The sequence below is a fragment of the Strongylocentrotus purpuratus genome, unplaced genomic scaffold, assembly GCF_000002235.5.
Source record: "Strongylocentrotus purpuratus isolate Spur 01 unplaced genomic scaffold, Spur_5.0 spur5_contig_844, whole genome shotgun sequence".
Taxonomy (NCBI): Eukaryota; Metazoa; Echinodermata; class Echinoidea; order Camarodonta; family Strongylocentrotidae; genus Strongylocentrotus; species Strongylocentrotus purpuratus.
This window is the reverse complement of record NW_022145551.1, coordinates 1,208,644-1,236,097: the sequence shown is the minus strand read 5'-3', so window position 1 is coordinate 1,236,097 and position 27,454 is coordinate 1,208,644. Positions and strand designations below refer to the sequence as shown.

The 27,454-nt window shown below is 36.7% G+C and overlaps 1 protein-coding gene across 1 annotated transcript in view; it reads left to right on the top strand.

The window, feature by feature from the left end:
* The window catches only part of LOC105439122 (fibronectin-like), a 30,370-nt gene extending 3,096 nt beyond the window's left edge, over positions 1–27,274 (top strand). Inside the window, exons 2-21 of the mRNA XM_030990374.1 lie at positions 2,020–2,320; positions 4,216–4,470; positions 4,839–5,111; positions 6,041–6,292; positions 8,017–8,274; positions 9,572–9,826; positions 11,196–11,300; positions 12,043–12,204; positions 12,886–13,110; positions 14,198–14,491; positions 15,069–15,317; positions 15,786–16,070; positions 17,264–17,506; positions 19,268–19,537; positions 20,300–20,563; positions 21,039–21,317; positions 23,476–23,757; positions 24,902–25,177; positions 26,215–26,463; positions 26,981–27,274. Of these exons, the coding sequence (XP_030846234.1) occupies positions 2,245–2,320; positions 4,216–4,470; positions 4,839–5,111; positions 6,041–6,292; positions 8,017–8,274; positions 9,572–9,826; positions 11,196–11,300; positions 12,043–12,204; positions 12,886–13,110; positions 14,198–14,491; positions 15,069–15,317; positions 15,786–16,070; positions 17,264–17,506; positions 19,268–19,537; positions 20,300–20,563; positions 21,039–21,317; positions 23,476–23,757; positions 24,902–25,177; positions 26,215–26,463; positions 26,981–27,219 (4,791 nt within the window). The 5' untranslated portion in view covers positions 2,020–2,244 and the 3' untranslated portion in view covers positions 27,220–27,274. The remainder of the gene's footprint in view (positions 1–2,019; positions 2,321–4,215; positions 4,471–4,838; positions 5,112–6,040; positions 6,293–8,016; positions 8,275–9,571; positions 9,827–11,195; positions 11,301–12,042; positions 12,205–12,885; positions 13,111–14,197; positions 14,492–15,068; positions 15,318–15,785; positions 16,071–17,263; positions 17,507–19,267; positions 19,538–20,299; positions 20,564–21,038; positions 21,318–23,475; positions 23,758–24,901; positions 25,178–26,214; positions 26,464–26,980) is intronic.
* Positions 27,275–27,454: the final 180 nt, after the last annotated feature.

Genomic DNA, 27,454 nt, shown 5'->3' with positions numbered 1-27,454 from the left:
GGCATTACCGAGTCACTTTAAGCACTACCACAAGAGAAGCGCTTCTTTCTCAGTTGGGTATAAAGTTGTTTTGGGTCATGAAAATTAAGTACACTGGAAATTTTGGTAGGGGTTTAGAATGCATTTATGGCCCAATCCCTGTGTTTTTTGGCAATAAAACCCTTTCAGGACAGGAAATTTTTAAGGTCTTTCTTATCACCTTTTGTTCTTTAATTAACTATACAGTTATACTTTTTAGAGGCAGAACATGTTCTAATAAAAGGTCAGGTCTTTGGAAAAAATATGCATGGTTACAAGCTATGTTGATTTGTTTAAATGCCATTGTTAGAAAAACAGTGATTTTAAACTTCTCAGTGTGTAGCTAAATAGATAATTAAAAAATTTAACATTTTATTTTCCTATAAAAAATCCTAGCATCAAAACGGAAAGTGATCATGTGACAAAAATGGACAAAAATGTGCAGAAATGTTTGCCATGTTTTTAAATTCATTTTTTTAGGACTCTGAATTAAAAGTTACTGAGGCTGCGTGAGGCAAACATGGGAAGTGTTTCACGAAGACTAGGATAGACTAAGTTTAAGTTGGATTTAAATATGGCAGGCCATTCATGGCACTGTTTGCTCTCACCATTGGTCTCTCAATTATGATCTTTAGATAATATTTTTTCCTTCAATAATGAACTATCATAAAGGCTGAATTCTGTAGATGTGTTACCATGATTTGTATGTCCCTTGAGAGACCATTGCCAGTAAATGGTGAGAGCAAACAGTGGCATGAACGTCCTGCCATAGTTAAGTCCAACTTAAAGTCAATCTTAGTTTGTGTGAAACACTCCCCTTGAGTGAATGAAATACTTCAGCATCTATAAATTTAAAGACATATACTTGATAAACGACTTCACATACCAGTAGTTGATGTGTCTGGATCCAGTTCTGTTGATAGATTGGTAAGGAGCCACGTATACCCACGTTATCAAGAAAATGGGGATGCCCATGTCGTGCTGAGAAAGTACATTATTGTGCAAAGAATATCGTGCTTTATACCACTCTCATACACTTTGATGAGAAATCTTGTAGATTAATGGGAAAGAATACCGATAAACCTTTCAGAATCATTAAAGTTATATCTTGGGGTAAGGTTTCCCTTCATGGATACCAAGTAATTGCTAGATTAATGTTAATAAAAGGGCCCTCGCCCCTCGGGAAGAAGAGCATTGATGCTGATGATGCTTCCCTAGGTATACAAAATATTATCATAATTATGCTAATATTTGTGTTGCCTTGGTTTCATTTTTAACCACCAGGATATAAATATTTTGGTTTCAAAATACCAAGTCTCTGTATTCTAATTTACGCTTGTTACAGTTGATTGATTTTTTTCCAAAACAGCTTGAGGAGATAGATTGACTTTTACAGTTACAGTGAAAGTGAAATCCAACCTTCATAGCAAACTAATCTAATAGAAAGCAGAAAAAACCAGAGAAGAACACTGGTGAAAGTTTAAATGAAATCAGACAAAAAATGAAAGATTTATCAACTTTTAATTGGTATTGTCACTGTGATGTAGTGCCCGACAACTATTTCGTTCGTTCCAACTTACACACTAACTAAACTGTGTTTTTTTTCCTTTAAAATACCTTTTATATGATTTTGGAGGGCCTTGTTTTTTTTTAGAGGACCTATAATAATATGTTATTATATTATATTATGAGTTGTGCCCCAAGGGAGATGGCACTGTAGGAGAAAAGAAATAATTATTTTTGTGCACGAAAAACAGGAGCGTTGTCTGTGAATACGTCACAATCTACTGACAAACTTTCCAATCTGAGAATCACTTAGCTTCAGTGGTCTCATATTTCAAACACTCATAAACTCTTTTATTATTGGTCAGTTTTTTTTCAATATTGTACCATTCTTTTTTTTAATGATTTTCCTGCTTTGAATTCATAAAAATGAACATATTACAAAGGTTGGATTGCTCTTTTTAAGAGTAATATTTTCTTTGAATTTATGTCTTCCAGCTATCCACTGCACAGATACCCGGACCTGTTCTGAATCTTGTCATCAACAATATTCAGCAATGGGGGTTCACAGCGACCTGGGATCCACCAACTGGTGGCAACACCCCAGAGTTTTACAATGTGACCATAACAAATACTAACACCAATGATGTGTATGAGAGATCCTTACTCCCCAGTACTGATGGGTCATATGAGATTGATCATCTCTACGATGATACCACTTACATGTTCGGCGTTGTGGCTGTCAACTCTGATGACCAAGGGGGAACACCAGTTGAAAATGCTGGCATCAATATTCCAGGTAAGTTACTTTTTTTTTAACAGAAATCATATTGACATTGTGATCATAATAGGCTCTTTCACACAAAACGAGTCGGATCGCTTGTTATTTGCGACCGTTCATACAAGACAATTTAGTGTGAATTGTTTCGCGATGCAAAATTATTTTTGGCGACCATACACACACACAAAGAATTCTCGCTCGACGGCAAGAACGTCCAAACTGCCCATGCATGAATCTCAACGACGTTGTGTGCTTGGAATCCTGGGAGTAAATCAATTGATTTTAATGCCTCCGTTACGAAGTAGCCGGAGGCATTATGTTTTCGGGTTGTCCGTCCGTCCTTACGTCCGTCCCATTCTCGTGATCGCGTTATCTCAAGAACCGACTGATGGATTCCTACCAAACTTTGGTCATGTATGTAACTTGCAGAGCCAATGAATTGATTAGATTTAGGGGTCACAAGGTCAAAGGTCACAGGGGTCATTATGTATGCAAAAATAGCTTGTGATCGCGTTATCTCAAGAACAGACTGATGGATTCCTACCAAACTTTAGTCATGTATGTAACTTGTAGAGCCAATGAATTGATTACATTTTGGGGTCACGAGGTCAAAGGTCACAGGGGTCATTATGTATGCAAAAATAGCTTGTGATCGCGTTATCTCAACAACCGACTGATGGATTCCTACCAAACTTTGGTCATGTATGTAAATTGCAGAGCCACTGAATTGATTGGATTTTGGAGTCACGAGGTCAAAGGTCACAGGGCTCATGTATGCAAAAATAGCTTGTGATCGCGTTATCTCAAGAACTGATTGATGGATTCCTGCCAAATTTAGGTCATGTATGTACCTTGCAGAGCCAATGAATTGATTACATTTAGGGGTCATGAGGTCATAGGTAAAAGGTCATAGGGCTCATTATGCATGCAAAAATAGCTTGTGATCACATTATCATTAGAACAGATGGACAGATTACCATCAAACTCAAGACATGTATGTATCTTGCATTTGGGGTCATGAGGTCAAAGATCAAAGGGTCATACATGTATACGAGAAATAGCTTGTAATCACAATATTCTGAGAAACTGTTAATGGATTATAACCGAACTTGAATTTGAAAAATTTCTTCCGTTTTGGTTTGTAAAATTGATCTGTGACGGAGGCATCACTTTCGACTGCGCGCAATCGAAGTTCCATCTAGTTTATTCTCATTACCATTCTCACACAGACAGCGCCCGGCAAACTATCGCGATTATTCTGAAAATTCAGAAGACTTACTGCGAATTTGATCGCGATACAAAAATCGATTTTTAAATCTCACCTCTTTTCTGTAGGTGTGAACGCCCCATTTTAAGATTATAATTTACTCATGGGTAATTATTTAATTTACATTTAGCTATGACCTATATTCCTTCCCCTTTTATCTCTATTCTTAATACTTCCTTTGTTCTACCCTTACTCATTCTTACCCATTCGACCTTGCCTGCCAAGGCAACCTCACTCTCTGTTATGACTTTTCAACCTTTAACCCACTCAACACCTGACACTCTCTTCCTTCTTTACTTTGAATTCCTTCTTGCGAACTGATGATTGGTCACTACTACTTTTATATTGTTAACATGTCAGCCATCTTGGCAGCCATCTTGGCAGCCATCATAGCAGCCATCATGGCAGCCATCTTGGAAGATGTATTCAAATTTAAAAAGTCAGTGCACCTCAACTCTAGAAACATGTAGGTCTGAATTTTGGTGTGTCTTAAATTTAATATAGGTGAAATTACCATAGATGTGATTATGTATTTGTTACCACGGCAGAATAGATAGACCACAAGAATTACCCTATTTTAACTTTTTAGAGTGTTTAATATACAATGATGAAATTACAATATTTTTGTTTTTGTTTGTCATCCTAGCTTGCCAACTGTGCACGAGCAGTGATAATGTAGGATCAAACTTTTTTCAACTGATTTTCCCTGCTACGGGTGTGAACACCATTCTCTCTGGAAGAACTGTGGACGCGTCCACAGAACTTACTGTAGCACCGCGTGCAATCGGCCCACAGTTAACATCCATATTTTATCTGGGGCTTCAAGGGGGTTTACTGTATGAACTGCAAATGACCGACTCCAATACACAAGCCATTGTTTACTCATCTCGGCATAGAACAGGTTGGTTTAGTCTTTAACTTATACCGTGCTATTTGTGTTAAGTAAAAGGTCTGTATTTAACTAAAAATTGCACCTGATGCAAGGTTTAAAAAACTTTATATCAATTAATGGAAAGCTGAATTTTGATGAACATATTGAGAAAAGGGTAGCGCTTCTCGTCAACCGTCTCACAATAAATGTATCAACACACCATCAGCGTCACAGCATGATGGATATGAGCACTATCCAAGTAAAGATTACCATTGTTAATAATGTTTTTTATTTTTATAATTCTTCTTCATCTTTTTTTCATTATAATTATTATTATTATTATTATCATCATTATTATTATTGTTAATATCTTATTATTTACATCCTCTTCTTTTAAGTTCCTAATCCGGCAACAAACCTTCTGCTGAGCCCTGATTCCAGTACCAGCGTACAAGTGACGTATGAGCAGCCTATCGGAACTCAGTATCACAAGTATGATGGCTTCAGGATCACGTATGGTGATCAAGAACGCTTCGTGGGAAGTAGCGATACGTCGGTGGTAATCGATGGTCTACAAGCGGGGATTTCATACACTTTTGAAGTTCAGACGTTCAGTGGCGAGTTAGCTGATCGTACATACTCTAATCCTGCAACCGGTGACATAGTTCTTGGTAAATGCTTCTCTTTTTTTACTGTATCCCCCAGGCAGTGTGCTGAAGGATACTTTGGTTCCAGCATCAGCATGACGCGTCATACTATTGTGTGCGCTCTAAATTTTGTACGGAGATGTATCTTGGTATAATCCACACATTTACACATTTGGGAGATGCTGCCCTCATTGTCCGTCCTTTTTAGGGTCAAAGGTCATATGTCTACTCTGCGCTCTAACTGCCACATTTCTTGACAGATTTCTTTCAAATTTTGTATGGAGGTGTGTCTTAGTAAAATCTACTGCTCCTAGTCTTGACAATATTAGTCCGAGCCACTAGTCGCGATCTCTAAATTTACGTCATCCTTTTATTTCAAGAAGGGGAGAAAGAATATTTGTCCTTTGAACATAAGGATGAAACAAAAATCCCTGCCAGTGCATTTGCATCGCGCGGCAATGGAGATTGGGATATTTCTAGTTTTCATGCATTTACTTGTAAACACTTTTACGAGGAATTCAAAACTTCAGCTTTAATAGTTGCCTTTGGTTAGTTTTTTGCTCATGATAATTTTTTTTAATTTTTTTTATTTTATACAGATTCAAATTGAAACTGCAAATAATAGGATGTAAAGTTTCACTCTTTAATGTCTTGGTTAGAGAAAATTTTAGTCAGACAGTTGGAGCACACTTTCAGTCAAACATCACCGGCTACAACGTCTCTTGTCTTTCACAATTTTCTTAACCTGCCACTTCATTTAGGAATATACCTTAATAGTCTGGTTCATTTCATAGTCCGGTTCATTTCATAGTCCGACATTGTAGAGCAATACAGGTATAATGATGAAGATGTCTCAAAGAGGGCAGCAAGCAAAGATCAAATATAGCCAAGTGATTTCTACATGCATTGTCCATGTTACGAATCATATGTGTATTAATTGAACCCCTATACAGTTGATTTGTTTTTGGAAGCGAATGCTACTACATCGTTGTCAGTCGCGTGGGCCCTCCCCAGCATTGTAGGCAGTGGATTTCAGATCCGATACAGCATTTTGGGTGCTTCATCTTTCACCACTTTACCATTTGGTCCGACTGTAACCACTGCTACACTGGAAAACCTAGATCCTGGTCAGATTTACAGGATCAACCTCTACATTGTGACAGCCGGGGGAACAGACCTTCTAGCAGGAGCCGAATTTCAAACAAGTAAGACAAGATTAAAAACCCTGGGTAGTGTCATATCATTAAATATTGTTATTGTTATTATTATCCCCTACCGTCTGTGCGTCCGTCCGTGCGTCCGTTCGTAACAAATTTGGTTTCGGATCGATAACTTCAGTAATATTTGACGGATTTTAATGAAATTTGAAATGAAGGTACATGATATCAAAATATAGGCTAAGTTCGATTTTGGAGTACGTAGGTCAAAGGTCAAAGGTCATAGTTCATTAAATATTCGAAAAAATACACATCTGGTTTCCGATCGATTAACTTTAGTAATGTTTGACGGATTTTAATGAAATTTGATATGAAGGTACATGGTATCAAAACATAGCCTAAGTTCAATTTTTGAGTATGTAGGTCAAAGGTCATAGCTCATTAAATATGCGAATCTGGTTCGGATCCATAACTTTAGTATTGTTTGACGGATGTTAATGAAATTTGATATGAAGCTTCATGGTATCAAAACACAGCCTAGTTTGATTTTGGAGTATGTAGGTCAAAGGTCATAGCTCATTAAACATGCGAATCTGGTTCCGATCCTTAACTTTAGTCTTGTTTGACGGATGTTAATGAAATTTGATATGAAGCTTCATGGTATCAAAACACAGCCTAAGTTTGATTTTGGAGTATGTAGGTCAAAGGTCATAGCTCATTAAATATGTGAATCTAGGTTCCATTCGATAACTTGAGTAATGTTTGACGAATTTTAATGAAATTAATATGAAGGTACATGGTATCAAAATACATGTACAGCCTAAGTTCGAATTGTGAGTATGTAGGTCAAAGGTGAAAGATGAAAGGTCATAGCTCATTAAATATGCAAAAACACCTAATTATACATGTGAAAATGTGATTAACCTCCTTGCCTAGTAATATAGTATAGTCCAATTGAGGTAATTTGTTCTGACGTATATAGGCCATTTGTACCCTGCGAGGGGATGGTACGCTTTGCGTTGACTTGTTATTATTATTTTTCAATAAGTATTATTATCATTACTGTATTTGCCGGCTTTAAAGGCTGCAGTATTTTTGGAAGAGAAAATATAAAAAAGTTGGGGTGCGGCCTATGCGGCGAAAGAGTAAAAAAACAAAAAAACTTACAAGTCAAAACCATGAAACATAGCACAAATCTGTACATATGGGACAAGAATGAAAGGTGATGGACATTTCTAGAATAACTGTCTAGAATAACACATGTCTTACCGACAATTATGTGTTATATTTTTTAAATGAAGGGCAAAGTTTTGCCAATCTCGTAAATAAAATTCATAACTTACCAACCAAAATCTACTGGTAGATCTAGATTTAAGTTTTTGCCGTAGCCAAAGCCTCTCAATCGTGTGAGCATAGCTATGGCGCAATACACAAGAGAGAGGTGCAATATATACATGAGAAAAAACTACAAGTTAGAGGATCAGTGCGGGATGGCCGAGTGGTCTAAGGCGGTTATTTTGGTCACATCAACGTTTGTAGGGAAGGGTTCATATCCCACCTCAGACAATTTTGTTGTTGTTGTTGTTAAATGTCAAAATTGGGGGTGCTGCCTTATTGCCGGCAAATACGGTACTATTGTTGTTATTAAGGTTCTTCTTCTTATCATTATTGTTGTTGCTGTCATTATTATTATTATTTCTACTATTATTTTTACTATTATTTTTATATCATCATCATAAATAATACTTCTTACTATTTCATTTTGTTTCTAGTTCCTGATGTTGTGAGTGATATCTTGGGGGAAACCATGGACACCAGTATAGCTTTATCATGGACCCCTCCTCCAGGCAAAGCAGATTATTACCTCGTCATGTACGACCCTGACTACGGGTCAACTAATTTCCTCTCAGAGGCATCAAATCCGGAATTCAACATCGAAGGGTTGGATCCCGGAATTGAGTATGAAGTTAGCATCATATCTGTAGCTGGTTCAGCACGGAGTTCTGCAGCAAGTGAAACTTTCATGACAGGTGAGACGATTAATTGTAGAGGTGTCATAGTTGAGTCGTTAAAGCACTTGACTGGAAATACGAAGGTCATAGGTTCAAGCCCTGACATGGCACTTCAGCCCTTTGGCATGGTATTTACATTGACCATTGATTACTGTTGGAGAGACTTAAACCACTACTAAATCTACCTATATCAGTATATATTATCCATTAAACACTTTTTTATTTGATCTTGGAGATACAAGTTTCATTTGACTAAATCACTGCTACCAACATGTGTTTCAATTTGTTTTCTCTTAATGACTCTTATTTATGTGCTTTTCATATCCTGGAGATATGAAGGTGATCCTACTTTATTAGATCCATCACTGCCACCTAATTTTTTATCTTTTAGCTGCTTTTTTGTTGTTGGATGTTTAAGATACAAGTTTGATCTTACTTACATAAATCATTATATACCTCACTTAAGTATTAAATCCAGCAATCTGATTGGTCGAAATTGCATTCATAAACTTTAACTGTTCCCGAAAATTCCCGGTAACCATGGATAAAAAACAGTTCAAAATCCCAATAACCATGGTTATTGGGAAAATAGGTCAGTCTCCATGGTTACCCCATAGGTTTTCATGTTAAAAAATGGTCTGAGCGATCGAGGATACCGTACGTGTGCGAAGAATTGGTCGGTAATTTCAATGCAATTGAATCTCGATCGATCTTACCGACAATTTTATCTTGCATTGTTGACATGAAGACGAAAATAAACTTCAAAAAAAAAAAAAAAAAACATCTGCCGATAGATCTTGATCTAAATTTTTGCCAATATGCATTGCAAAAGTAAACGAAGGGCCTGTTTAATGGAGCAGCCGCGAAGCATCCACCACCCGAAGCCGTTTTTAATCCATTTTAATGTATATATAAGAAAAAAACTGCGATATATGGTAACAGAGCGCGATAGCCGAGCGGTTTAAGGCGCTGATTTAAGTTACCTCACCTTTTGTACGCAAGAGATCGAATCCCATCTTCGACAAAAGTTTTTTTATTTTTTATTTTTTATGTTTTTTCATTTTTTTTTTGGCATATAAAAGTATTAATGACTGCTTTAATATTCGAGAAATAGTTGTTTTTATACGCTCTCGGGAAGGTTACAATTGGGCTATTGCCCTCGGCACGCCTCGGGTAATAGCACAATTCTAACCTTCCCGAGAGCGTATAAAAACAACTATTTCTCTCAAAGCAGTCATTAATACTATACTAATACCTAAATGAATTTGTTATCTTTTTTCTATTTAATAATATCGATCTTTTTTATTTTGTTCAGATCTTGGAGATACAAGTTTGATTCGACTGAAGGAAATCTCTGCTACATCTTTATCTGTGACCTGGAGTCCCAATCAGTTTGCTACTACGTACACGGTCTCCATTTCCCCAACTGGGGGAAACCCTGCGTTTCCCGTATCTGCTACCAGTAGACTATTTGCTGAGTTTGCTGGGTTGTCAGAAGGCACTCTGTATACAGTCACATTGGTAGCAACTCCCTCTAGTATTCCTTCTTTGACAGCTGACTTCAAAACAAGTAAGTGAAGTAAAGGGCCCTGTTTCATGAACCTTTTTTATCAATAACAAGTTACAATAACTGTCATAAGCTACTAAAATCAGGGCATTGATTGACTGAGAGCAAATTTTTCATAGACATTTTGTATTTGTTATTGATAACAAGTTTTATGAAACAGGTCTCAGAACCCCCATGGGCATTCATACTTTTCTTCACGTCTGAATCAATGAGATTTGCCTCCTTCAATTGCACCAGATATATTTATTTTTCACACCTCAATAGTTCTACAACATACAAAATGTGAACCACTTGGAATTTTTTGTTGTTGCAGTGTTTCAATGCCTCATATCTTAACAGTGTATTGGTTCATATACATGTTCTTATTGGTAGTGGGGGGAGGGGGGGGGGTGGGGGTGTCATTATTTATTTAACATGAAATAGTTTTTTTCTTTTATACACTAGCCTAGTGTTTGGTGGTGCTGCCACCTGTGTATCATTTGTTGTAGGGTCAAAGGTCATATTTTGGTGGCTATCTTTTGTGTGCTCTAACTGGCACATTTCTTGACAGATTTCTTTCAAATTTTTTACAGAGATGCATTATACTCTAACCTACACACATATTGTTTTGGTGATGCTGCTCCTAGTCTTGACAATAGTCTTTGCCACTAGTGGCGATCTCTACATCATCCTTTTGTTTCAGGAAGGGGAGAGGGGATCTTTGTCCCTCCTTCGAACATAAGGATGACACAAAATCGCTGCCACTGCTGGGGGATACATTCGCATTGTGTGGCAATACAGATTGCAATATTTCTAGTTCATTTTTAGGGCTCTGAATTAAAACTTTTAAGTTACTGAGGCTGCATGAGGCAAACATGGGGAGTGTTTCACGAAGACTAGGATAGACTAAGTTTAAGTTGGATTTAAATATGGCAGGCCATTCATGGCACTGTTTGCTCTCACCATTGGTCTCTCAATTATGATCTTTAGATAATATTTTTTTCTTCAATAATAAAATAAAAGCTGAATTGATACAAAATCACTGCCACTGCCAGCGGATACATTCGCGTTGCATTGCAATTCGGATTGCGATATTTCTAGTTATTATTATTGATATTATTATTATCATTATTTGTACTAGTATCATTATTGTTTTATTGATATTGATATCACTATAACTATAGCTATCACTATTATTACTAATATTATTATTATTATCATTAACTTGTCCACAACCTAATGTTCAGTTTTGGTAAAAGAGAAACCAGACATCAAGACATCTAGGGTCACCAGTTTGTTTACTATGTAAATATATGTATTCTTCTGAATAATATTTTGCTGTTCTTAGTACCCAAGCAAGTGATTGTTGCATACTATCTTGATTTCTTTTTAGATCCCTCCCCTCCAGGCCCTATTTCACCAAGCAATGTTCTTCCACGAAGTGCTACATTATCTTGGGGTGCTTCATCTGGTGCTGACGAATATAGTTTCACAGTGTGTAAGTATTTTTTACTTTTTTTATTGAGAAAACGTAAATGCAAATGTAACAAACCAACACAGAGCATGAGCTGCAATTAATGTCTAACATTTAGGGCTTTGTAATTCAAGGGCCAAACCTAAACGATCGTAGCATATTTTTTCTCAAAGGCCAAGACCAAGATCAAAAACATAAGACCGAGACTCAGACTCACAAATCTTCTACTACTTTTACTACTACTACTACTACTACTACTACTTCTACTACTGCTACTACTACTGCTACTACTTGTAATACTACTACTTCTATCATTACTACTACCACTACTACTACTACCACTAGTATTTCTACTACTACTACTACGACTACTACTACTACTGCTACTACTACTACTACCACTACTACTACTACTACTACCACTAGTACTTCTACTACTACTACTACTGCTACAACTTTTACTACTACTACTACTACTTCTACCACTAGTACTTCTACTACGACTACTACTACTACTACTGCTGCTACTTCTACTACTACTGTTACTGCTGCTACTAATACTACTACTACCGCTACCATCACTACTACCACTACTTCTTTTTCTACTGCTACTACTACTATGACTAATACCGCTACTATTACTACTACTGATGACATTTAAATATTGGCTGTCATTTTAAATGCATTCCATTAATGAGGAATTTGTTATTTGTCTTTTCTTCTCATGGTGTTATATATGGCATTCCCCTTCTTTTTGTCTGTCCAGCTTCGGGCGAAAATGTGATCGTTGAAATGCGCACAGCTGATTTGTCAGTGGATCTTACGGAATTGGAGCCAGAAACATTGTACTCTGTCGTTATTTTTGCTGAATCAACCCAACAGGGATTAACTAGCCAGAGTGGAGAACAAAGTGTTGATTTTGAGACACGTAAGTAGACAGAATACATGTTAAAGCGATACTGAACCAATGAACTTTTTGCCCTTGAATACTGTTTATGGCAGTGCCATCTCATGGTCAATTTGCCAACAGTACGTAAACCATTGCCCAATTCCCACTTTGCATATTAAGGACTCGATTAGAGAGTCAACAGCGTAGCTAGGAAAGCAGCGAGTTTAATAAGGGACCGTACTGCTACAGCTTACCTGAGATGGCACTAGTACAATATGGCATCTATCAGGAGTAAAAGTTGGTCTGATAGAAATAATCAAAGATCTATTTACTATAATGAGAATGATGTAGAAGTGTTGTGGTCCAGTGGAGAGGTCACTTAATCATGGATCACAAAGTACAGGGTTTGAGTCCCTGCCAGGGCACCAACATTCTTTGTCAGAACAGTAATCTACTTTTGCCACCCTTAACCCAGGTGAGGTGAATAGTAAGAGCTGTTTATTGGTTTGCAACAATGCATAATGATCATCTTTTTATGTATATATCTATATATATATATATATATAACAAATAATTCAATCTTGAAAATCCTCTATCACTGTAATATCTACAAATGATAATTAAAATCCCTAAGAGTTCAATTCTTCACTATAACCGGTTTAAATTGTCTTTTGTCACTCGTGTGTTCATGTGTCATTTTTTTCTCCCTTTTCCTTACAGTCCCAGCCGTTATTTCGTTAGGTACAATCACCACAACCTCAGTGCGTGTCTTAGGAACATCAGACACACAGAGGATTGAATACACTCCTAGTGATGGCTCATTTATTTCTGGATCTCAAGGAGATGAAGGTATGACAATTCTGGAAGACTTGACGCCAGGGCAGGAATACACAATCACCATCACAGTAAATTCTGCCAATGTGGATCAAGTAACATTCTTCACATGTAAGTCTGTCGTCTTGATTTGATTTGATTTTGTTTGATTTATTTTCCACTCAAATATCCACAAGTTAAATGACATATATAAACCATACAGTATTACAATAAATAATAGAATTATAAACGTAACGAAATACTGATAAGTATGTTTGTAATAAAACAAGTTTACAGAATACATTTAAGTTTGAGAATAAGGCACAATATTATATATTGCTTGATTTAACTGTCGTTCTAAATTGTAAGGCTCGTTTGCATACATGTATGAGCTGGTAAACGACAACGCGTTAAAAAATTATGAGTATATTGAGCACAACATCTTTATTTACTGGGTGCAAGTCAAAATTTCTTTGGAAATTGAAATTACCCAAAGGAAGCCTAACATTCAAAGTTAGCAAATCGTCCTAATGGGGAACTAATGAATATCAATTGATGTACATATAGGACCTTTGTTGCATGCAGGTATTTTGTTTTACCACCTTTTGCTATTCAATTTAAAAACCTTCACCAGTCATCCAATGTAGTTTCTCAAATTTCCCCACATGTACTGTACACAATGCAGAATTGTCACTTGGTGGATTATATGAATAGTTCGTTAGCGATAATTTAAAAAACATTTGAGGTACCGGTATAGATATAAAACTTCATGGGCTTATTCTTTATGAGATACCCCATCTTTATGTCAAGTTTCAGGATTTTCGGTAATCCTCTGGCCGAGATCCCTAGGGTGAGAAAGCACCAAAATAATGCGGCTTTCTTAGTATTAAAGGTGACAAGAAGCAGCGAGGGGCAAGGGGCAAAAGTCAGAAATTTCTTCGACTAGAAGAAAGAAATAAGTCATCAAGCTTTTGATGTGCTGTTTTAGCTACAAAATCCTGTGACAAGCCAAGAAAAATTAAGGAGAAAACGACTAGCCTTCAGCCCTCTTCGAACTCCCTATTCCCCCCTTCTTTCTAATTGTTGGGAAAGGGTGGGGTGGGGGCACATTGCTCCCTTGCCCCCCTAGATCTAGCACTGAGAAGAAAACAAGAAGAAGTAGGAACGAAAGAGGCTACTGCTTCATACTGATTTCTTTATTCTTATCAAACTTTTACAGACCCTGAAGTACCTCAAGGTGTAGGCCTTACATTAGGTGACCCTGATACAAGTTCTGTCTTGGTGGAATACGATGCTCCTTCCTCCGGATTATATGATGGTTACCTCATCACCTACGCAGGGGAATCGGTAGGATTCGATGGGAATGAACCGTCCCCCATCACAGCGGAAGCATCTTCCACTCAGACAACTATCACTGGCCTTACCCCTGGCACTGTGTATACAGTGAACGTGGTGTCCACAGTGAATGATGGAACTACCATCAGCTCTCGCACCACCAGATCTATTACTACAGGTGATTTTTTTTATATTTATTTGAAACCGAACTTTTCATCCAATCGATATGACTTTTTTTTCTTTCATTGCTTATAGTAGATGGTTCTTCAGTTAGTTAAGTCACAATGAGCAGGATAAAGAACTCGACAAGTCCTGTTTATTATTGGATTGATACTTCAGCTGTGTCCATTGCATATTCACTATTAAATGCAATCTCAAACGTGATGAACAGCCGGCGAATCTTCCCGCCCCGCTCAGTACAACAAAAAATTAGATGCCAACCTACTAAGCGCTGAAGTACACTTTTGACAACAGACAGAGCGTGCTGTTCGGGAGGAAAAAAATATTACAGACAATCAGAAAATGCATTTTTTCACAAATAGAAAAAAGAAAATGGTAGCTGAAGAATGTTTTTGTGATACCAGAAACCTCTACTTGGATACAACTGTAGCAATTCTTTTTGAGTGATCAAGATTCATTGAAATACAAGTACATGTACTCTTAAGGAATTTCTCTTTTGTCGCAAAAATAGTAGTCCCTGAATAAGAAAATTTTTCTAGTTTGGAACTTACTGAAGTGTCTTGTTATTCTTACAGAGAGAGGAGCTGATGCCAGTTTCTATGTCTTCTCCAAGACAACCAACTCTATCATCATCAAGTTTGCTCAGATTGGGGGTACCAACACCGCAACCGCGACTGAGCAAAACGGACCCGTAACTAATGGTGATGAAACAACTGGACAGTTCACCTTCCTGAATTTGACACCTGGCACAGTCTATGATGTAACCCTTAGAATATCTCGTGCTGGTCAAAGTGCTGTCACCACCTCACAGATGGTGCAAACACGTAAGCCTCACATTTCTTATGTGATATAGCGTAAGATTTATGATTAACACTTCAGTTGCTTTTATTTAAGAAATTTAATATTAGATTATCAACTGGACAAATATTGCTTTGTCAAATGTCTTGTTTTGTTTTTTGTTGTTGTATAGTATCGGGTTATATAATAACTATAAACAAAACAAACAAATAATCCTGATATATATAAAATCATGTAAGCAAGTTTAGTAAACTGCAATTTCTGACAGTGCTCAACTGTAGGAGCAAAAGTAGATATAGGAGTTGTATCATGTATACGTCTTTTAACACTGTTTGTTATTTCATGTATTTGTAATCATTTTTTGTGTACAGGGCCTCACAGAAAAGCAGTATTAATACTGAAAGAGTTACCCTGTTTAAATAAAACGAATAAATAAATAAATAAATAAATAAAGAATCTATTGAATGATTTTTTTTAAAATTGTATTCTTTCAGTACCAAACACACCGACTTCTGTAGCTGCTGTTTCCTCCGATGAATCTCCAGCTATCACTGTAACTTGGCAACCGGTTGACGGGGGAGTGTCTAGTTACCGACTTCGCCTCATCCCACCAGCGGGTGGCGCCGAAACGTCCCTTTTGATAATTGCAGGCTTGGATACTAGTTATGTTTTTGATAATGTTCAGCCTTCAACGGAGTATGATGTGACTGTGACTGCTGTAGCTAGAGATGAGGCATTAGAAGAAGAGAGTTACCCAGCAACTGTACAAGTCACCACTGGTAAGTGATTGCACTGGCGTGAAGGGTAGTCACATGTCCCGCGCTTTTCTGTAGCCTATTCTTATGTCTAGTAAATGAATGGCAAGAACAGAGGGATGAAAAAAGTAGCTGCACGCAACTATATGCATACTCACCTATCTGTGTGGTGGGTGTGAGATTAAAACATGTGAAGTGCTGTATGCTACAATATGCTTGAAATACTTCCCATTGGTAATCCGCTGCAGTTTATATAAAGGAGTATTTATGCAAGCCTTAATTAGACTCAATGGGAAACTTGACTCATAAGACTAATATTGGCTGATATATCATATCTCTTGTAGAATTAAAAGAAAAACACTTGTATTTGGCATCTTTTATGGATTTTGCCAATACCATATTATGTTGTGTGGTTGTATTGGGGGAGTTAGGAAATATCAATGGCATAAACATTTGTCTTTGAATATTGGCAACGAAAACGGACATACTACAGCTTTTGTCTTGCCTGCATTGGAGTAAATAGCAAGAATGATCACAAAGCTGAAGCTGAAGCTAAAAGACGATTCTTGCAATTTACTCTGATATGGGCAAGACAAAAAGCTGTAGTATGTCTGCTTCCGGTGCTATTTTTTAAATTTTGTAGTACCAATCATTTCTATATTTGCCTTCACTTAGGAAGCGGCTCAATGAATAAATGGGAATTCCAAAGAGATAAAGCTTTACATTTAAAACCGAAACAAATTAACATATTTTTTTGTAATCTTTTAAATGTGCTTTTTTTTAGAAACAATATATATTTAGGCACAATTTAACCAATCATTTTCTTATCCCCGAAAATCCTACATGATACTTTTAGTATTATCAATTGAATTTCTAGTCCAATATGATTGTGTGCTTTGCCAAAGCATAAATCTGTGTCTGCCACTGTCAACCCAGCTAAAAAGTACATGGGTCTGTGGTAGTATTACTATTATTTTCATTATCATTATTTTATTGTTATTATTATCATCAATATTATTATTATTATTGTCATTATTATTACAATTATTATTATTTGTGTGATTGTCGTCTTTATTGTTATTGTTTTTGTTATTATGGATATTAAGATTAGTATTAATTTGTTTAATATATTATTATTATTGCTATTATTGTTAATATCATTTACTGTACATTTCTTTTCAAAATGATCATTTATTGCCTATTTCACCTTTTTTCAGATCCAAGAACATTCACTTTCACCAGTCTAACCACAACTAGTTTTGTATTGTCTTTTGAGGCTGTGGCTGATGCACTTATCTACGAAATTTATGATGGCATACATGATGATTCTCAACAATTTCCAACTTTACCATATCAGTCACTTACTGACTATCAACCGGGATCTCTTCTCCAAGTGACTGTATTTGCTCTGACTTCTAGTGGGGGAACTTTATTGGTCGGCTCTCAAGATGTCTTGCTCAGTAAGTATTCTTGTCATGTAATCCATTGGCTACTTAACCCTAAAAGGGGCATGAGGGGAGAGGGGGATAATCCAGGCTCCTCCATGCCCTTCCTCCCTATGTATATTGTACACAATGCTGAATTTTCAAAATATGTGAATAGTTGATGAGCAATAATCTAAGAACTATTTGACATATGTATAATACAGTCAAACCTGCTTTAGTGACCACCTGTCTACAAGGGCCACATTTTTTGTTTCCCTTGAAAATGGTTTCTCATTGAAACATGCACTTAAGGAACCTGTCTACAAAGACCACCTGTCTACAAAGACCACTTTTTGTGTTTCCATTAGGCGGTCGCTATAGACAGGTTTGACTGTATATATATATATATATACCGGTATATGAAAACCCATGGGCTTATTCTCAATGGGATACACAATCTTCGTCCTAAGTCTCAGAATTGTTCATCACTCCATGGCCGAGATCCCAAGGGGAAGGGAAGAGGTTTAAAAAAATATATAATAATCACCAAATAACTTACTTTAAAAAAGGAAAAAACTCTGAGAAACTGATTGAACAAAATTTTGAGGCATATCAGACAATTATTTATCAAGTTATGAATGTTTGGGTGATATGGAGATCGCTATTGAAGTAATGGAGACAAATTGGCAACTCTGCCATGCAGCTGTGATGTCATAGGCTCCCTATTTACCAATTACTGTGTGTGACTTTAATGTAGCAAATTTCACATTCTTCTCCATGAGCTCGATATCTCTGTGCCTTTGCCTAAGTTTAATTGAGGGCAAAATGGGATATCATGTATCCAACTTCATGTAGACCGGCTCTACAATGGAAGTATTTATTTCTTTCATAAACACCAAATGAGGGATATATTGGATGGGTTTCTGTATTCATAGCAATTCATTTATTATGAAAACTATTTGAAATACATACATACATACATATTGATATTTATATAGCGCCTTTACATAAACATGCTCAAAGCCCTTTACATTAGTAAATAAAAACAGAATAATTATATCCTTTTGTGTGTGATGACTGTGCTCCTGTAACCTGTAGACTTCTAATAATTATACAAGCTTTACACATCTGGTTCCTGTAAGCAATGGCTCTAAAGCAAAAATTGAAAGGAAGTTCTCCCATTTTATAATGCCTTTCAGTCTGAGATTCGTTGCCTTGCAGAGGAATAGTTCAATACACTTTAATGTTGGGGGGGGGGGGGGCTGGGCACACAAATACCTTTCCCATGATCCTCAGCAGAGTCCCCGAGACTAAGAAGAACTAAACAATAAGAAGGAAAAAAGAAAAGAAAATGGAACATGAAAATTTGACATTTTCTGATATGCATATTTATCATCATGCAATGCATCGAAATGAAACTTGGTTCTCAGGATGTCCTGTTTCCTAATGTAAAACATGCATTAACTTTGTTCTTACGAAATTGAAAGTGCAATGAATAATTTCTCAACAAACAGCTTGATAAATATTGACATTTTTTCCTGCAATTGAACTTGAACTTTATAGAGTACCGAAGTGCCAATATCATATTCACTCGTCCAGTTTACTGGTTCCAAGCATCAGAGCCTGCACGTGAGGTTCACTGTAAAATAATTCTAGCAATGGAGCAGGGCAACTTCAGTGTTTGGATGTGTGTGATCTCCACGCCATTGTTTAGCACTTAATTGTTTGGAATCAGCAACCTTGACAACATGGCCAGTATGACGTAAACCTTTGGTTTTCCAATATCTTTCTTTGCAGAGCCTGAACAAGTATCTGACTTCAGTCTGACAGCGACAATTGACACATTGACAGTATCTGGTATCAATCCAGGGAATGGTCTTGTCGACATCATTGAAATAGAGTATGGTACGGAGGGCATAGCGTACATCCTTCCATCAGTCTCTGAGAAGAAGATAGAGTTTCTACAACAATCTACCTCATACCCGGTCAGGGTATATGCTGTGGTCTATGCTGGAGGATTGTCACAGAGAAGTGATGTGAGGGAGAAGTCAACTTTTACACTGACTGGTAAACATAACCCCCTTACCCTGTATCAGAACCCTTCGAATATGAGAAGAAATGTAAACTCACTGACAGAGTTTAATATTTTATTTCAATAAAGAGAAAGTTTAATTTTGGTAGTTGTTGCATCTATGAGTATTCTCATTTTTTCTAAAGATATTCCTTTGTTGAATTATGTTATAGTTGCAATGCCACATGAAAAAGGTTTCTCCTGAAACTCCCTCATATTCCAGACACATGTGTGTAATTAATGATAGTTCGAAACTCTTCACCAAAATGGGAAGGTAACATGTATGTGAAACCCGATATACACATATCTGTGCAAAGAGTTTTCATTGTAAAATCTTTTCAGCAAATTTTACTCACTTTGGTATGGTCACATACATGCAGACCTGCAACCCTGCTAGTACCGGTAAACAATCATTATATCACATACGCTGCAGAAGGTTTCTTTCACAATGTCAATGGCATAATCTACATTTGCCACACCACACCCAGGACAGAAATAGAGACCCTGTAGGATGATGAAAGCTTTTGTGTAGTAATTGCCTTATACCCCTCATGTTGACCATATGATAGCAATACTCCCCAGGGAGTGGAAATGGTGCACATTGTGCGTGTATTGAATCTGATGACTGGGGTAATAATATCTGTAAAGTGTTTAGGGACAATATTTGTATTAAGCACCATGTATATCCAGGTTATTATTTCAGTTTAGTTCAGTTCAGTTTAATTTGTTTATTCATTTCATTTTCATGAAAAACACAGGATTGCGAGCATCTCCTGTCGTTACTGAGATTACTGCAAATACCATCGCAATATCGTGGACAGAGTTCACTCCATACACCCATCACATCTTTATCCAAGAGAAAGATACCGATGTCATATTAGAGGAAGCGAGTTACGTTACGGCTGATCGGACCACCACACACACATTCAATGTGCAGCCTGCAACGTTGTATCAAGTGACAATAGAGGCGATTAGTAGTGGTGAAATCATCATTGAAACAAATCTCAAGGATGTGCGATCATGTAAGTAAAGTCAAACCTGCCTAAGGGCTCATTCTGATATGACTCAGCAAAACCATCCCATTTTTTTAATGATTATGTAAAGTGTGATACTTATCACATTTCTGTACCTTATAACACATGGCTCAGTGCATCCATGTGAGTCCTTTGCCATCAATTGCAACTCTTTATAAGACAGGACCCAGAACTTTATATTACTGTTGATTACCAAGAGAAGCCTCATCACCATCAATGCTGTCTTATTGATGGCTTTTCCAATTATTATTACCTCACAATTGCTAGGTACCCATTGTTAAGTGTTCGGGGAGAGTGGCAAATGTGTATAAATGTCTTGCCAAAGGACGTGAGTGCCATGCCGGGATTTGAACCTCAATCTTTGGATTTAGAAACAAGTGAACAAACCCATACACCACAACACCTCCACTAACATTGACATTTTTAAATCAGACATGTTTCTTGATCACTATCTTCAATGCAGTGCCTGAAGCAGTAACATTTGCCCAGATGACCTCGGTTGACCTTACATCGATTGCCCTAATATGGGACATTCCTGACAATGCTAGATCTGATGGCTTTGAAGTGAGGGTGCTCCCTCCACCCTCGCCTGGGAATTACCCCATCATCGTGAACGATCAGGTGTATACTGTCCGAAGCCTTCGACCAGGGACTGTCTATGATATCCAGGTGTTGAGTCTATCAGGACAAGCTGATAACTGCCAGACATTCGGTACTCCTTTTGAAATCGTCACAACCACAGGTCAGTCCCTTGGCTTACTTGAGTCATCTGGGGGGTGTTTCACAAAGATCCTAAGTTGGACTTAACAATCATGGGAAACTGTTAGCATATTTAAAAATATTTAGCATAAGTTAATTTAAAAGGCATAAAATGTTGAAACAAATCTTTCATATTTTCTACTATCAAGGAGATGTAATGTTCTTGATATGGAATTTTTTTAAAGTCTAAAATACTTGATTTTCTGTTTTTGAATATATTTTATTCTAAGGTTACACATGGCTCTCCATAATTTTAAAGTCCAACTTAGAGTTAAATTCTACTTAGGATCTTTGTGTAACACCCCCCTGGTCTGGTGGGGTGGTCGCATTACAAGACTGTGTGAAAAGAAAGCGGAAGATCATGCAACCGTTCATAGATTTGTCGTAGGGTTTTCACAAAGTGTCGGGTAAATTAGACCAGACCATTTGTAGATGAGAGGAGTTTATTACACAAACACGACCCCAGACATTTCGTAAATAAATTACTGGCAGGTTTTCACAAAAGGTCAGGGAATGCAACCACCTGACCTGAAGCAATGACCTAATGATTCTAAGTATGCCCAGTTCCTTTACCTTTTTGTATTTTCTAAAACTGCTGGTCAAAATGGTATATATTCATAAAAACAATCATGCTTTGGCACATAATTCAGACAAACATGAAGTATATGTTTGCACTTCACATGTATTTAATCAAGTACTTATGATTGTCAATTATATGTTGTTCCTATGTTCATATGTTGAAGCAAGATTGTTAATGTAATCAAAATTATCCTATATGGACACAATAATGAAATGAAATAAAATGAAATAAAATAATGCTGAACGGTGCATAGTTCACAATAAAAATAATAAAATATAACAAGAAAATATGAACGTGTTTATTGGTAAATAAATGGAAAAACGAAACCCCCTGCCTTGTACAGCAGATGATACAAAAAGCATCAGGAGAACAATGATCACAGCACAAAATCATGCAATTCATCATCTTATAAACAGTGATCAGATTTCTTTCAAGGACAAATACAGTTTTCATAAGTACAGTTTTTATTTATTAATATGCAATTGATAAACCAAAAATAATGGTACATACATAGCATAGATAATCATACGTAACTCACCCTAGAGTGTCACACAGGTCAAAATAAAACTATGTCATCTCAGCTGTACCTATGATTTGCAGCTCGTAAAGAACATCACACCTCAGCTACAGTAGAAAAGAAAAACATCAATTATCTACTATAGACTTCATCATCTATTAAATCAATATTTGTTGTAAAATCCACATTCTACCTTAACTGAGTATGATACTTACAGACTACTCATAAATCCCAAAAATCTAAAAAAAAAGAATATATTTTACACGCCTATGCACATTCCATCTGATGGTGAATAAAACATCTCATTACATAATATACAATTATTGAACTGCCTCGTATATCACGACACCGTAAACATGACACTTCTCATTCAAGGCGATTAAATATCACCAACAACATTCTGAATAAATATTGAACAATTCAGTTTATTATATAGCATTAATTATCCATTTTAAATGTCTATCCCAAGCTTCCTATAATTGCACTTATAGCAAAGTAAAATTCATATTATGTTCAATTATCAGTCTACATACATGTGTATAAACTGCAACAAAAACAGGCCACCTTGACAGCTTCAAAAACTGATGCATGGTAAAACTACGGGCTGCGTTTAGTGTAAGTGCATGAATGTCAGTGATATAAATGCCCGGCAGGGCCTTGCCTGATATACCTCCACATCCAGAAGGACTACTTTTGACAAGTTTTCGTTCATGAGTGAATATCCTTCTGGATTAGATGTATTAATCAATTTCAGTAAAACAAAAATAATATACATGAGAATATATCATAGTTTCATAATAATAATATACATTTAACATTATCTAGGAACAATTTAAAGATAGTTAATCAAGGGACTATGAGACCCACGTGACCATTAAAGTAATGAGGATTTTAGGTCCAGCACATGTGTATTAACCACACCCAAATGTTGTAGGGTGTTCTAAAAGGAGAAATGAAGTTTGAGCATGGTCAAAACGAGTTTGTTCACTTCAGAGTCATGGTTATCAGACTAACTTGGATATCTTGAATTTGTTTCAACCACAGAATCTTTGGATGTCCTTGAGATTGTAGCCGTGGACATCTATGATACGAGAGCATCAGTGGAATTCTCTGCTACCAATCTCATGCTTCAAGATGTAAACGAATATGAGATAGCAGTCACCCCATCGGCTGGAGGCATGGCTCAGATCATCACAGTTACAAAGGGCATCTACACTGCAGATATCACAGACCTGATTGGTGGTACAAGTTATGATGTGCTACTATCAGCTGTACTGTTGAACAGCGAGAAAGACAACGATACAGCAACAACAACATTTGTAACCTGTAAGTATTGTATGCATTTCATATTCACAGTTTCATATTCACAGCTCCATATTCACAGCTCAGCTACAGCCAGGGTAATAATATGATGTCTTGTATTAAGCGCGGTTTTCATAATAGTAGCTGCGCTATATAAATTGACTTATTATTTTGTATACATTTTGTACGATGTTTATAGAAAAGTGTTTGGTAATTTAAAAAAAACAGGAATTGCTATCGATTAAATTTTGATAATCAGAGGGTTTTGCAAGATTTTTCAACCCTTTATGTAGTCAGTAAGTATACTAGCTGTGCCTGATGCTAGGAATCGATCTCTAATGTACTCAGTAGTAAGGACTGCATGTCAATTAAGGTGGACTGAAAGGAAATTGTGAAATTCTTTCAAAGCTGTCAAGTTTACTCTTAGGTAGCTTTAGTGAAATATAGTGGCACAAAAAAGGTTTCTAGAACGGAAACAGCATAATAGTTGGTAAAATTGGTTCATAAAAAGTTGTAATATGACATATCTAATTGACATTTTTTGGGGGTAATATAAATTCTATTCCAGGTAGTATAGATGGTTAGATGTGTATTAGTCCCATGTCCTAAACATGTGTTTCTATCATAATGCTATAAAATTGTAATTTTCAACTACATGTAATATGCATTTTCTGTTTCGGATATGTCCTTTGTGCCACTGTATTTTGCTTAGCTAATTGTTTTTATTCCAAAAAATGGTGTAAAAAACAAACTTTAGGCATGAATAAAATTAGTTATACAGTTAACAACAAAATTTATCATACCACTCACAAATTTAATTTTTGTTTTTGTTTTTATAACTCAAGAATGATAGGTGGACTGGTTGAGTTAGGCCCTTTGTTGAATACTTTTAGATTTGAAAAATTACCAAAATTGGTGAGGGTGTGAATATTTAGTTGTTAAATGTTTGTGCGGCCCTATCCAATAATCCAATCGATTACGAGGCGGTCTTAATAAAGTTACTGGTGAAAATCTCTTTCACAATGCAATTACATGAACTGCACTCAACTTGACCCCATGATTATACTGAATTCTCTAATTCCCATAGGCTTAGTACAGGGGTATCTCATTGGCAATAGGTCAATCTTCATATACGTACTTATTCATTTCTGATGATTTCCTTCCCCAGTGCCCAAGGCTCCTGTCAGTGTGACAGAGGTATCGGCAGGTTTCTTCTCATTCACCGTAGAGCTTGAGCCTCCGGTTAACAGTAGCTACGATGGCTTTGTCATCACAGCTAACGGTGAATCAAAACAAATCCTTCAAGCCCAAGCTAATTACCAGGCTACCTTTGAGAACTTGATTCCTGGGGAGACTTACAGCGTGGATGCATACTCCTTTCTGCTAACACCAGATTTGACAAGTCAGGCCCTCATGGATTTCACCCCAGTTTCTGTAACAACAGGTACTTCACTTGGAAAAAAATTGTATATGACAGAATACTGTAGTAAAAAAAAGGAATACTGTAGTTTGAAATTCTCCTTCAGAATTACTGTACAGAGGTATGCAAATAGTTCCTTTTGGAACAATGTTCTGAACTCTAATTCACTCTACAACATCTGTGATCTGCTCACAACCTTTTCAATGTCGATCAATTCTTCTTTCCTCTTTCCTTTTCACCTCATTTTTTGATGAACAAACATCGAAAAGCAAAAAAATCAGTCTTACCCAAGCGTTCAATTCGAATGAACACATAATTATCTCTTTTTCTTTCTTTCCTACTATGAAGACGTAAGTTACTTAACGTTTTAATTGCCCGTTTTAAAGGCAACCTTTAACAACGTCAATTCTGAGATGCATGACCCTAAGTGTTATCATTGTCTTTAATATGGTGTAATATTCAAGCCCTAAATAAATTGCGCTTCAAAATGATAATGAAGTGCCTCATAAAAAGTAAAAATCTTTGAGTGACCGGTTTTACCATAATCATTTACCCAATAATCTGTTGAGTTATAAAAACTGTTAGGCAAAGAGAAAATTTGATTTTGATTTCAAATCATAAATATCTTGATAATCTTTTATGTCAATTTCGAGGAAAGCTAATAAAGTCTGAATTTTGGGGAATTTGTTGTTTATATATTTTTCTCAAATTTTTTTTTCCGCATATTTTTTTTCTCCCTCAAAATGTTTCTCAAATCTTTTGTTCTTCACTTTTTGTCAGAAAAAAAATTGATCCCCCTAAATGTTCAAACCCAGGCTACCTAATAGAACAGATATTGGCTGGCAGGGGATATATAAGTTATATTTTCCCTCAGTGCTGCGTGCTTTAAGAAATTTAACCTCTTAAGAAAATATAACTCCCTTCGGCGGTCCAAAGAATATTATATTATACCCCCTGCCAGTCAATATCTGTATAATTATAGTGAACCCGTCTATTTACCAAGCTACCAAAAAGTTGAACCAAATCGTTGATTGGTTTCCTCCTTTGTCTCTGTTCTTAAGCTACACCTGCCCCTGGTGAAGTAACTGTTCAGTCAATCACCTCAACCTCGATCACAGTCAGCTGGGGAGCTGTGCCTGCGTCTCAGTATTCTGTCACTATCAGCCCGTTAGAAGGACAGCGTACAGAAAATATCCTGAGCAGAAAAGTTGACTTCACGCAGCTTACTCCAGGGAGGTTGTATACTATCACCCTCATCTCATCATCACTCATCACTGGGGAATTAGAATCAAGTGTGATGCAACGCACAGGTGAGTGGAAAATGTCTTGAGGTTAAGATTCCTTTAACATTTTTTTATTCACTTTTTTTGTAATACATGTATTGATTTATATTCCTAAAATTTAAAGGCAAGAAATTACTTTGCTACTTTGCATTGGTAAATTAAGAATGTTCTTGAAAGTCTGAAAAGTAGCTTTAAAAAAATCAGCTGTTGTTACCAGTATGTGCTTTGGAGCAGATCATCTGAGCAAGTGCTATATAGACAAACTAGCTAGGTTCAGACATTAAGTTCTCTCGAAATTTCTGAAAGTCCATTTTCTTAGTTATTGATGATGGAATAGATTAATGTCATACACAGGTTGTCAGTGACATTGCAGGGAGGTCTAATCCCCCTGGCTATCTCCCCAAACTAGTACAGACGGGCTTTAAAACATCACAATCAAACAAGTCTGTAAGAGCGGAGTGCTTGGCTGGTGCAATAGAAAAAGTGGAATATTCTTCAATACCATTGAAAAGCTTGACATCAAAATTGTATCTACTTTTATCAGCTCCGTCTCCACCATCAGCACTGGTTGTCGAGACTCTTGATGCGGATGATACAATAGGCCTTCAGCTTAGCTGGGCGCTACCAACGACAGGAGAATGGGATGCCATTAAGTATGTATCGAAATTGAAATTAAGCATATATTATTCATTCAAATTTTTTTTTACTGGGAAAAGTTTACAGATCACTTTACAAAAAGAAGTAATCATAGATAGGTACAGTAATGGTAAAATAGAGTCATAACAGCTTCAGTTTAGTACATTAAATCAATTTGGTACATGAAATCAGTTTTGTACGACGAGGATGCCGACAGAGTGAGAGAGTTGAAGAGGACCAAAGGTAGGTTGGCCGGTGTGTTGGCTCAGTCAGTAGAGCGTCCGCCTCACAACCGGGAGGTCGTGGGTTCGAACCCCGGCCGCATCATACCAAAAGACGTTAAAAGACGGAAGTTGCTGCTACCTTGTTTGGCGTTCAACAA